Source organism: Ovis canadensis, chromosome X (genome assembly GCF_042477335.2).
Source record: "Ovis canadensis isolate MfBH-ARS-UI-01 breed Bighorn chromosome X, ARS-UI_OviCan_v2, whole genome shotgun sequence".
NCBI classification, from domain to species: domain Eukaryota; kingdom Metazoa; phylum Chordata; class Mammalia; order Artiodactyla; family Bovidae; genus Ovis; species Ovis canadensis.
This window is the reverse complement of record NC_091727.1, coordinates 57,690,076-57,702,048: the sequence shown is the minus strand read 5'-3', so window position 1 is coordinate 57,702,048 and position 11,973 is coordinate 57,690,076. Positions and strand designations below refer to the sequence as shown.

The following is an 11,973-nucleotide window of genomic DNA, read 5'->3' as shown; positions in this document are numbered from 1 at the left end:
GCCAGACATAAATTCCCAAACAGATCAGAGATCTCACACCCTAGAATAAAGGTCCTCCCCAAACTTCAGGATGGATAGTTTTTCTATGTTATTACAAAGTAATCCTTAATTGTGGACTGAATGTTTGTGTCTCCCTCCCCAAATCCATGTGTTGAGGCCCCCAATGTGATATATTAGGGGCTTTAGGAAGGTATTATGGTTAGATGAAGTCATGAGGGTAAAACCCTCAAGATGGCATTAGTACCTATATAAGAACACACCAGAGGGACTTCCCTGGCAGTCCAGCAGTGAAGATTCTGCATTGCAGGGGCTATGGGTTCAGTACCTGGTCAGGGAGCTTTTTAAAAAAGAAGACACTAGAAAGTTTGTTCTTTCTCTCTGCCATGTGAGGACCTGGCAAGAAGGTGGCCATCTGCAAGCCAGGAAGAGAGATGTTATCAGAACCCAACCATACTAGCACTCTGGTCTTGGACTTCTGGCCTCCAGAATGGTAAGAAAATAAATTACTGTTTCAGCTACCCTGTCTATAGTGCTATATTATGGTGGCCTGAGCTGGCTAAGACACCTTAGGCTTTCACTTTCCAGGCCCTGTATTTTATGTCAGAGTCTTTGTACTTGCACCATCTACCTCTGTCAACACCAGCAGTCCCTAGTCAGTGGCCCTTCCATTCCTGCCCCTTGATCTGCAGGCATTGAGCCAGAGGGCTGTCTGGAGGCTGGGGCAAAGACACTTAGCCAACCACACTGCACCATCTGCACTCCAGGCTGCCAGCCAGGATGTGGAGTTGGACTTTGGAGAAGAAGGTGAATGGGGTGGCCCCCGGGGGTCTTGGGGCACAGGTACTGGCAGTAAGGCTGAGAGTTCCCAGCTGGGCCTGGCAACCTGCTTCCCTTCTATATGGCTGTCCCAGTGTGCTTTCATCCATTTCCCCACCCTCTTCCTTCTTCTTTCCTCTTTCAAAGACAAGCAGAGGGCAGCAGAGGGACATAGAAAGCCCCTGCTCTAACACACAGCAGACTGTCAGCAGGTCTGCAGGAGTGGGCAGCAGCTCAGCTCCGCTCCCTAGGGGCGGCTCCAGGAGCCGGTTCAGCCTGGGCCACTGGGGTGGAGCGGGACAGGGAGCGGCCAGGAAAGAGCGCTGCTCTTGAGGTTTGCTAAAAGAATTCCAAGGGCCACTGGCACCCCGAAGGAAACCTTGAAAAGGACTTTGTAGGAAGATAGAAGCTGTCCCTGTGGAGGAGGCCAGAGGGAGGCTATAGTATTTTGGAAATTCTAGTTTATATATATTTACATATATAATATACATATAGACATATATTTGGTTGTGAGAAATAAAGTGGATTATGCTTTATGCAGTGCTTAGAACAGAGCTTGACACATAGTAAGCTTAAGTGTGTTGCTCGTAGAAAGGGAATGGCGCCTGCTGTTCCAAGTAAACAACGAGTGTTGCCCAGACTCATGCCAGCAGCCACTGCAGCTGCCTCCCAACAATGCGCCCTGGGGGCGTTTAGGAGAAATACCCTAGGTAGTTAAGTATACTGGCCCTAGGTAGTTAACATGCATACCTGAGAAAAGATTTCAATGAGCCCAGACTCTTGCATCCTCTCATACATAGAAAAGTGCTAAAATCATTAACTTGAGAAGGCTGCTTTTTGTGATTAGCAGTAATATTTTGATGTTTGACTATATGGGTTTTTTTTTTTTTTCAGCAAAAATTCCAGAATATCTAGAGTCCTCCCTTACCTATCTGGAGCAGGTCCTCAGAGCTATCTGAGCAGCTGTCTCCTGGGCTATTGTCCTCAGTCAAGTCCTGAAATATTACATAACTCAACAACTTTTAGGTTGTGCATTTTTCTTCAGTCATTTTTTTTTTTTAAACCAGCCTCCCTAACCTCATCTCGAAACCCTGCATGATCTTGCCTGGCCTGCCCCTCTTCCAGTCTCACTCACTCTCGGATTCCAAGCCGCATGGGCCTTCTTCCAGTTCCTAAAGAGAGCCAGCTTTGCTTATCCTTGAATTTGCAAGGATGGAGCTCCACGTCTGCAAAGCAGAATTGGGGAGTGAATGTGAGTTAGTAGGGCATTGGATAATGGAAGGAGTTTGTTGAGTTGATTTCCAAATACTTATCAGATTTGGGGGATGTGGCTAAAGCAATTTAAAGCAGTGCTCAAGGAAAAATCTATAGCTCTAAATGTGCATAGATGTAAAAACTTGAAAATCAAGTACCTCAGCTTCCATATCAGGAGTCTGGCAAAGGAACAGCAAATTGAACCCTGAGAAAGTGGAAGGAAGGAAATTATAAAGAGAGCAGAAACTTGGGAAATGGGAAACATACAACAGAGAAAATTAATGTCAAAAATTGGTTCTTTGAACAGATTAAGAAACTATTAGTAAATTCTGTTTTCTCAATAAGAGAAAAAACAAAATACCAATATCAGGACTGAAAGGGGAGTGCTATTATCAATCCTACAGACATTAAAAGGTTAATAAGATTTTTAATACATAGAACATTAGTTTCAATGAAGCTCAAATGGCAATCATTTCCCCAGTTCTACAGCTTCTGTGTTTATATGGATCCTCTATATCCATAAGGACAGCAGAACTCAAGAACTTTTCTAATGCCTCCTTCACTCATGAAAATAGAAAAGCACAGTATTTTTTTTTAAGCTGGGGCTCAAGTGAAAGCAACTGTTTAAAATGTAATGGTTTTCTTTTTAATGTAATGGTTTCAAATGGAATTGAACACAGCAGAATAGAACAGAAGCCAGACTTTGTGCCAGGCACTGGGTCTAATTATTGTAGTGAAGTGAAGTAAAGTTGCTCAGTCATGTCTGACTCTCCGACCCCATGGACTGTAGCCTACCAGGCTCCTCTGTTCATGGGATTTTCCAGGCAATAGTACTGGAGTGGATTGCCATTTCCTTCTCCAGGGGATCTTCCCAACCCAGGGATCGAATCCGGGTCTTCCGCATTGTAGACAGACGCTTTACCATCTGAGCCACCAGGGAAGTCCAATTATTATAGTAGATATTCATTAATTGAACAAATATTATAGAACATCTGCTAGCTGTTTGGGACAGTGGGGAACAAAACAGAAATTTCTACGCTTATGAAGCTTATATTCTAATCAGGGAGACAGATACTAGCATGTGCAAAAGGCCCCAAGGCTAAAGGTTCAAGGATGGCCCTTATGAGGAACAGGCAAAAGGACAATGTGGCTTGGAATCCAAGAGCAATGAATGAGGGGACTTCCCTGATGGTCCAGTGCTTGAGGATCTGCCTTGCAATGCGGGGACACAGGTTCAATTCTTGATGGGGGAACTAAGATCCCACATGCCAGCAGGGCAACTACGCCCAGGCGCCTCAACTACAGAGCCCATGTACTCTGGAGCCCATGAGCCACAACGAAGGATCCCAAGTGCCATAACTAAGAACTGATGCAGTGAAAATAAATAAATAAATAGGTTGCAAAGACTGAGGGTCACAGTACAGAGAGTCTGGATTTTAACAAGATGACCACAACATCATCATCATCAACTCTTATAGCACTTGCTGTCAGGCATTGTTGTAATATTTTTTTATGTTTGGCCACACTCCCCAGCTTGTGGGATATTAGTTCCCCAACCAGGAGCCAAACTCGGGCCCCTGGCAGTGAGAGCACCAAGTCCTAACCACTGGACCACCAGGGAACTTCTCCCAACTTTTTTTTTTAAGCTGTTCACAACAGTTCTATAAAACACATAAAAAAATCATACCCATTTTCCAGAAATGGAAACCAAACTCTCTCGGCCCAGATAGCAAGTAAATATCAGTCTGGCTCTGCAATATATTTTTTTAACCACTATACTCTGCAATTTATGGTGCATAGGCATCTTATAATCCTGTAGCAGATGTAATGTAAATATACAAATTACTAAAGAACTCCAATCAGAGAAAGATCTGGTGGGAGGTGTGCTGAAGGCAGGAAATGAGTGGTGGTTGGTGTGCCCTCCCCCTAGGTGTCAGTGCTGATCTGTAGGCACACATGCCCAGAAACATCACTGCATCTGAGATGCTCCCTTCTTGTCCTGTCCTCTGTGATTAACTGTGGAGTGATAAAGGAAGGGACTGAGTTTTAAACTGGCCAATAAAGGGCTTATACTCAGGCCTCCTCTGTTCTTATTATTTCTTTTTTTTTTTTCTATTAGTATTTGTTTATTTTTTTTTCTTTATGAGTATTAACATTTTATTTTATTTATTTATTTTTTTAAATTTTAAAATCTTTAATTCTTACATGCATTCCCAAACATGAACCCCCCTCCCACCTCCCTCCCCATAACATCTTTCTGGGTCATCCCCATGCACCAGCCCCAAGCATGCTGCACCCTGCGTCAGACATAGACTGGCGATTCAATTCACATGACAGTGTTCTTATTATTTCTTATAAAAGAGATGAATTTCAGCTCTGGGAAAACAAGGGAGAGTTTGGGTTTTGGTCTCACCTCTCCTATCTTCCAAAAACCAAACTCTCCCTTGTTCTATAAAGCAGCTTGTTTTGAAGAGTGGCCTGGGGGGTGGCAAGCTGAATTCCATCATTAGCCCACTAGTAACATTATGTGGAATTGTCTTAAAAAAACAACAAATGAGTCCATTTTTAAACACACACCTCCTTTAAAAAAAAAATGACAGGGCATTGTAGTATGGTAGTTCAGAGAAAGAATTGTGGTGATCAGCATCAACAAAATGCCATCGGTAAACTCATAAGGGATTTAAACCTGACTTAAGTTGATCACCTTTGGAGAAGGAAATAGCAACCCACTCCAGTATTCTTGCCTGGAGAATCCCATAGATAGAGGAACCTTGCAGGCTACAGTCCATGGGATCGCAAGAGTCAGACACCACTGAGTGACTTTCACTTCACTCCTATCTTCACCTCTATCCCTCTGGAAGGAGGAAAAGAATAAGAAAACAGTGGAGGGTGGTCATGGCAGACACATGGACTCTTGTGAACCCACACATGAGCAATAAGTACTGAAGATTCCTCCCAGGACTTTCCCCTTGGAATGGGGGTAGAAGGAAGTATAGTCACTGGGGAGGTGAGGGAAAGCAGGGAGAAGGAAACACAGGAAACATGGGTGTGACCAGTGGCAGTGTGGTCTCTTTTGACTCTTTTTTTTTTCTTTTTTTAGTCATGGAGGGACAACAGTCGGACCCCTTCCCTGTGTCTTATCCATAGACTTGACCACATTGTGATGACAGTAAAGAGCCTCAAAGACACCACTCTATTTTATTCCAAGATCCTGGGCATGGAGGTCATGACTTTTGAGGTAACAACTTCCCCAAATTCCAAACTGCAGCTGGGGTAAAATTTGATTATGCTATTTTAAAAAGTAGCCTAAAACTCCAAAACACACACACACAATTTAAAAATTTAAAAAGGACCAGTGGAGGAGATTCCAAACTCTGAATAGTGGGACTTCACTATTCAGTGAATAAAGGGAGGGAAGGGAGGGAGGAAATAACCACAGAATAATGTGAGAGATCTTTCCAGTCCTTATATGGAGAGTTAACTGAGTATCCAGCATGTTTACACCTAGATATGTTCCTAAGAAATTATAGAACATCAAAATAAATACAAAGCTCCTAGAAGTTTGCAGAGAGGTTAAAAAGTAGTTCAACTACAAAGGAAAAGGAAATGTAGACTTCAGATTTCCCAAGAGTCAGAGACCAGAAGACAACAGAATAACAACTTCAAGATTCTGAGGGAAAACATTTCAACCTAGGATTCTATGACCAGACAAATTATTAATCAAGGTGGGTGTAGAATAAAACATTCTTAGACATATTAAGAAAAAGACTCAGAAACTTGGCCTACTTGCTTTCAAAATTACTTGAGAATATGTTATCAAAATGAGTGATTAATCCAGGAATAAGACATCAAAGTCAGGAAACAGTGGATTCTAAGAGGAAGATCCAGAAAGATACCTAGAACACAATCAGTCCAGTTTGGGTCAGGAAAACGAATGTCCCCAAGAAAAACGGATCCAAGGTAAAAAGATTTCCAGAGATTGAATACAATCCTTGAGAATTTGGAACAACTCCCAATGTGGGAGATGCAGAGACACTGATTGCCTTCAATGGAAAGGGCCCATGAATGGCAAACAGAGTAAAAAAAAATGTAAAATTAACATGGAATGTGTGCTCTGTGCTGTGTGCTTGGTCTCTCAGTTGTGTCCAACTCTACTACCCTATGGACTGTAGCCCGCCAGGCCCCTCTGCCCATAGAATTCTCCAGGCAAGGATATTGGAGTAGGGTGCCATTTCCTACTCCAGGAGATCTTACCAACTCAGGGATTGGACCCGAGTCTCTTGGATCTCCTGAACTTCCAGATGGATTCTTTACTACTAGCACCACCTGGGAAGCTCCAACATCGAATGTCATGCATAAAAATAGAATTATGCAGTATCAGACTGGATTTATACACAGCAAGATGGGCGGGTCTTAAAAAGACCATGCTGAACGAAAAATGGCAAAGCCAAATCATGTCCATAGCACAATATCACTTATAACATACACACATAAAACAATAATACACCTTTTACAATAACTTATGAAAACCAAAGAATGAACATCAAACACATTATAATCATTGCCTATGTTGAGGACAGGAATGAAGACTGGAGATAAAGAGATTAAGTATACAAATAAAACTAGAGAAGGGCCTTGCATGCATCAACAATAATAGGCATGTGAAGCCTCAGCCCTTGGTATCTGGACACACTGGAGTGAAATTTCAGTACATCTAGGATCAAGAAAAGTCTTAAAAGCTGCAAGAGTGGAGGGTGGATGCATCATATCTAAAAGAAATGAAAACAGATTAACATCAGACGTCTTATCAGCAATACCAGATTCAGGAAGACAATGAAGCCACATATAAAAGGCTATGGGAAAATAACCTACAATCTCAAGTTCTATACTCAGCTGAACTATCATTTGAAATAAAGTCATTTTCTGATAGAATGAATGTAGTATCAGCCATGGTGATATGAAGGGAGTACAAAAGTGATTTTTTTTTTTAATGGAAGAAGTCTCATCCTCTGGCTCAACCAGAACACATGCATACAGATTCTTTTCTGCATGGTGTCTATGGAGTGGGGGAAATAGTTTTATGAAAAATTAAAATATTTTGCCATTAAATACATAAATAAATAAAAATGGCAGAAGTTGATAGGCATAGGAGAAAGAGGCAAGATGAAGAGATACTTGGGTATCGCTTGGGTCAATGAGATACTATGTTCATCCATCAAAACATTAAGGTGCAAGTGGGCTATTTTTAAATTGTAAAGGAATCAAAAGAGGAGCTAAAACTGACGACATAATACTATTGGGAGGGGTAGTATTGTGGATGAGCTAAATTCTCATTTATCATAGCAGGAAAAAGATAGAAAATGTCTGAAGTTGCCAAATCAAGAAATAGTGGCATGTCAGTTAGGGACTGTGTTTGGAGGCATGTGGGAGAAAACTTAACTGGGTTAAGCTAAGTGGGCTAAATAAAATAGAGTTTTCTCTTTCTCTCATTCAACAATCAGTCTAGAGGTAGGCAGGCAGGGTGTGGGCAGTGGCTGAAAGGAGGAAATGAGTAGGCAAAAAGCGTCAGCTCAGTGGGGTGGGAAGGTTTTCAGAAGCATGGCTCAGAGCCTCTGCTAACGTTTCATTGTCCAGCCTTCCATGGCTGCCCAGCAATGAATGCTGGGAAATGCAGGTTTTTAAAGCTGGGTGCACAATAGACCCCACTAAAACTTGGGTTGTGTTTAAAAGAAAAAGGGGAGAAATTTATATAAAGCAGGCAGATTATAGTCTCTGCCATGGATAGTATCAACATATTATTTGGAGGTATGGAAATAATTTCCAGAAGAAACACATACACACATTGAAAGCATTTGCCTCTAGGGAACAAGATAAGAGTGGGTACCAAGTGGCTATTTTTCATCAAAGCCTTGTTCTATTTCTTTTTTTAACCTTGTTGGGGTAGATAGGGGGCTGTGCCTCACACTCACCTTGGAGGTTTAGTTCCAGGTTGTTTTCTCCCCCCATATAGGGAGACCAGAAAGCATTGTGTTTTGGAGACCAGAAATTTAACCTCCACGAGGTGGGAAAGGAATTTGAATCCAAAGCCACTCACCTGGTCCCCAGCTCCTGATCACAAAGATGCATTTGGAGGAAATGGTCCAGTGCCTCAAGGTGAGTCAAACTTCCATCTTCTTTTGAGAAAGCTGCTACAGATGCAATGAAAACAGAAGCATGACTCAAACTTCAGACATAACAGGTTTCATCACATCCATATAAGGTTTGCACACCATTGTTTACTCATTATCATGGACATAATTTTCCCCATAAACAAATGTATTTTAAAAGAAAACTTTATCTCACCCTTGTGGAAAACAGTATACCTAAACTCTATTTATATAAATACATTTGTGTAAAAAGAAAATGTTCAACCAAGTAAGTGGAAATCCATCATATCTTGGCATAAAGGGGAGGCAATTATAAAAACAAACAGCTGTAAAAGCATCACTGTGTCATTAGATTCTAGCCACTTCTGCTTCCCCCAATCTCTGGGCTTGACAAAGTTAGGTTGGTTAGAGAGGTATCAAGGACTTCGCATCCACCAGACACTTTCTTCTTGGTATAATCAGAAGGATTGAAACAGGACTGAACAGGGAATAATTTCTGACTCACTGTAATTTTTTTTTTTACTCACTGTAATTTAATTTAGTATCCTTGTAATACTTAAGATGATTTCATGTGAAGGGGACATTGGTTCTCCTTTGGGGGAACAAAGATTGAGGTATTAAATATATTTTGTGCAAATTGACCTGGACTCTTTTGGAAAATATCAGTGAAAAAGTCTGGCTTGGAAGTAAAGTGGGTAAAGCACAGGGGTTAAGGGTATGGACTTTGGCCCAGACTTGCCTGGGTTTGAATTCTGACTCTGCCACTTACTAGGCACATTATCATCCCCATTTGATGGATGAGGAAACTGAGGTGCTGAGCAGTTAGGTACTCTGCCAGGAGCCAGTGTGAGGAATCCCGCCCGTGACAAGGTCATGAGGAAGGAAGCTGACATACGCAAGGCGTGCTCAGACTTCAGGGGCCCCTCTGGAAATTCCTAAGCATGTACCCCAACAAAAATCTGCCGGTTTTTGTGCTCTGCTTTTCCACTCTTCTGACATTCTCTGGGAAAAGTCAATTCAGGGCTTTAGTCTTCTGCATTTGAAAGAGTGTTTTCAATCCAAAAACCCCTCTGATGGATTTTTAGCCTGCCTGCAGGACTCATGCAGCTGCGCGTGTGATTGTTTGAGGCCTCCTGACCGCAGGAGGCACAGGAAGCTTAAAACATCCTAGGAATGTAGGGGCTTCCGAGGAGTCAAAGTCATTAGAATAGGACTGATTAAAAGTTTCATTTGTTGAGTCAATACTTGCTGCCAAATTTTCATATCCTTTATTTGTAGATATAGTTGGTATATAGAAAAACAAGTAGTAGACCTGGTATTAGCAACATTAGATCTTTGAGTTAAGTACCTTCTTTGTTATAACCCACTGCACCTTTGTTCTATAGAGATGTAACTTCAGCGCCTTAAGGAGATGTAGATTAAAGAAAAACACTTCAGGGGAAACAAAATTAACATTCATTAAGGAAGAGAGCCAAAAAGTTAACAAGCCTCTTGGTCAGAAGATAATGTAAATGACCTGAGACCTTTTGTATACAAAATGATATACAGAAAGAGTCTGGGTTGCGGACGCTACATAATTTTGTGTTACCCATTGATCTCCATGTTTTATGAAAAGTATAAAAGGCCTTCTGAACAATAAAGGATTGGACCAGTTTCTCGGACTAGTCTCTCAGCCTGGTTTCTTGGGAATTTGGCTTCCCACCGTGTCTCTCTCTCTTCTTCTTCTCTCCCTTTCCCTCCCTCTGCTCTTTACTTTAATTTCAGGCTGAATTTCCACCTGGGGCACGGAGGCCCGCCAGGTCTACTTACTTGCCCTGGCTGTTAAGACCCACTCGAAAGGGAGCCTAAGGCGTGGCACCCTTAGATATTCAAGCGAGCGCCGGTGGCCCAACGTAGATGGTGCAAGCTCCTTGTCTGGAACTTTATTGGCTTTCCGAGTAAACCAAGCTATTCAGCCCTCTTCCTCCACTTAATCTCCCTACTACACTATTTCTTCCTAATCTAATCTTATATCAATCAATAAATAAGTTTTTCTCACGCCAACGCAGTCCACCCTTCGAATTCCCTGGATCCACCGGGGCTGGACCCCGGCAGTACTCTGCTTGAGGTCATATAGCTGTTACATAGCTGGAACAGAATGAGGGAGAGGAGAATGGTAGGAGATGAAGTGTGAAAGATACAGGGGTGTTCTAGGCCACGGTAAAGAATGAAATTTTGGTCTCAAACATGGTCTGTGAATGAATGATTTTTGTTCTCTCCTCCCACTTCAGACTTGTGATGTCATTGAGGAGGGTCCAGTCCCCAGAACAGGGGCAAAAGGGCCCATTATGTCCATCTACCTCCAATACCCTGACAGAAACCTGACTGAGGGGTCCCAACTATATCTCCTCATGATGGAGGTTAGTTCTCTGCCATTCTATCCCCTGCCATGTCATCCCTCCCTTCCTTCCTGCAAACCCTCACCCAGGTCCAGAAACCTCTAAGGACTGAGGACTCAGGCACTTTATGCATTTTGCTGGGCAATCTGAAGTGGGTTTGGGACCAACATGTCTGAGAGTCCCCTATCCAAGCTGCCCCAATAAATAACTTTCAATTAACATGAGCTCTTTATTATTACTGTCTCAGCATTATATATGGCTGTTTTTCTAGAACATAAGGTCTCTGAGCTATTTGGGGGTCAGTGGCCAGGGGGTATGACATCTCTGAGGACCAAATTCAGGGTCATCAGCTTGGGACTCAAGACCCCTGATAGATTTCTCCTTGTCAGTGAGCTTACCCTTTTCATCCTTTTTGATTCAGCTCACTCCAGCCAGGTACTACCTGATGTTTATTCCACCCAACTGGTTTGACTGAACTCCAAGATCTCTGCAATTCCCATGGGGCCTTCAAGGGCCAGCCCAGATAATACTACCTCCTCCTAGAGCACCTTAGCTGGTTTCAGCCCTGCAGAATGTGGCACTTTCTACATTTGGATCTGGTAGGTTCAGACTCATCTCAGCTGAGGCTCTGCTCCAAACAAGAGGAGACAGATGGGACGAGAACAAATTTTCTCTGTTCCTATCCTCTTCCCCTACCATTTACTGATTCAGTCAATCAATAAACATACATTGAACACCTACTGTGTGCTTGGGCCTGTTCCAGGCATTGGAAAGACAGTGTTGAACAGAAGAGATAAGCTTATCTATGTTTGTGGAGCTGCCATTCTGGTGGGAGAGACAGAAAAGAAACAAAATTAAGTAAGGAAAATATCAAGTGTGTTAGAGGATGATAGGTGCTTTGGGAAAGTGGCAACAGATTAAAAAAAAAACTGAAGCATTTTCCAATATGTAATGGTCAGGGAAACCTCACTGAGAAAGAGACATTTTAGTCCAGACATGAAAAGATGAGGGAGGGAGCTGTGCCAATAGCTACAGGAAGACCATAGCAGGCAGAGAGGATAGCCAGTGCAAAGGCCCTGATACATGCAGGGGCCTGGAGTCTGTGAGGAGCAGCGAGGAGGCTAGTACGGAGGAAGAGTGAGTAGGGGGAGCGGCAGGAGGTGAGGTGGGAGAGGTTGGGGGGACAGATGGTGTGGGGCCTCATGGGCCATGGAGAGGACTCCGGGTTTTACTCTGAGTGACAGGGGAGCCACAGGAAGGTCATGAGCAGGGGAGAACCGTGATCTGACTTAGGATTTAACAAGCTCCCTTTGGATGCTTTGAGGAAAATAGACTACAAGGTTGAGGGTGGAAGCTGGGGGACCCTGAGGAGGAGGTTA

General features: G+C 42.8%; 1 protein-coding gene across 1 annotated transcript; it reads left to right on the top strand.

Annotated features, from left to right (window-relative positions):
• Positions 1 to 777: 777 nt before the first annotated feature.
• GLOD5 (glyoxalase domain containing 5) lies at positions 778 to 11,069 on the top strand. The gene is given in 6 exon segments (XM_070291186.1): positions 778 to 840; positions 5,171 to 5,308; positions 8,081 to 8,174; positions 8,177 to 8,223; positions 10,487 to 10,615; positions 11,016 to 11,069. Coding segments are annotated over 6 exon segments (525 nt in total).
• Positions 11,070 to 11,973: the final 904 nt, after the last annotated feature.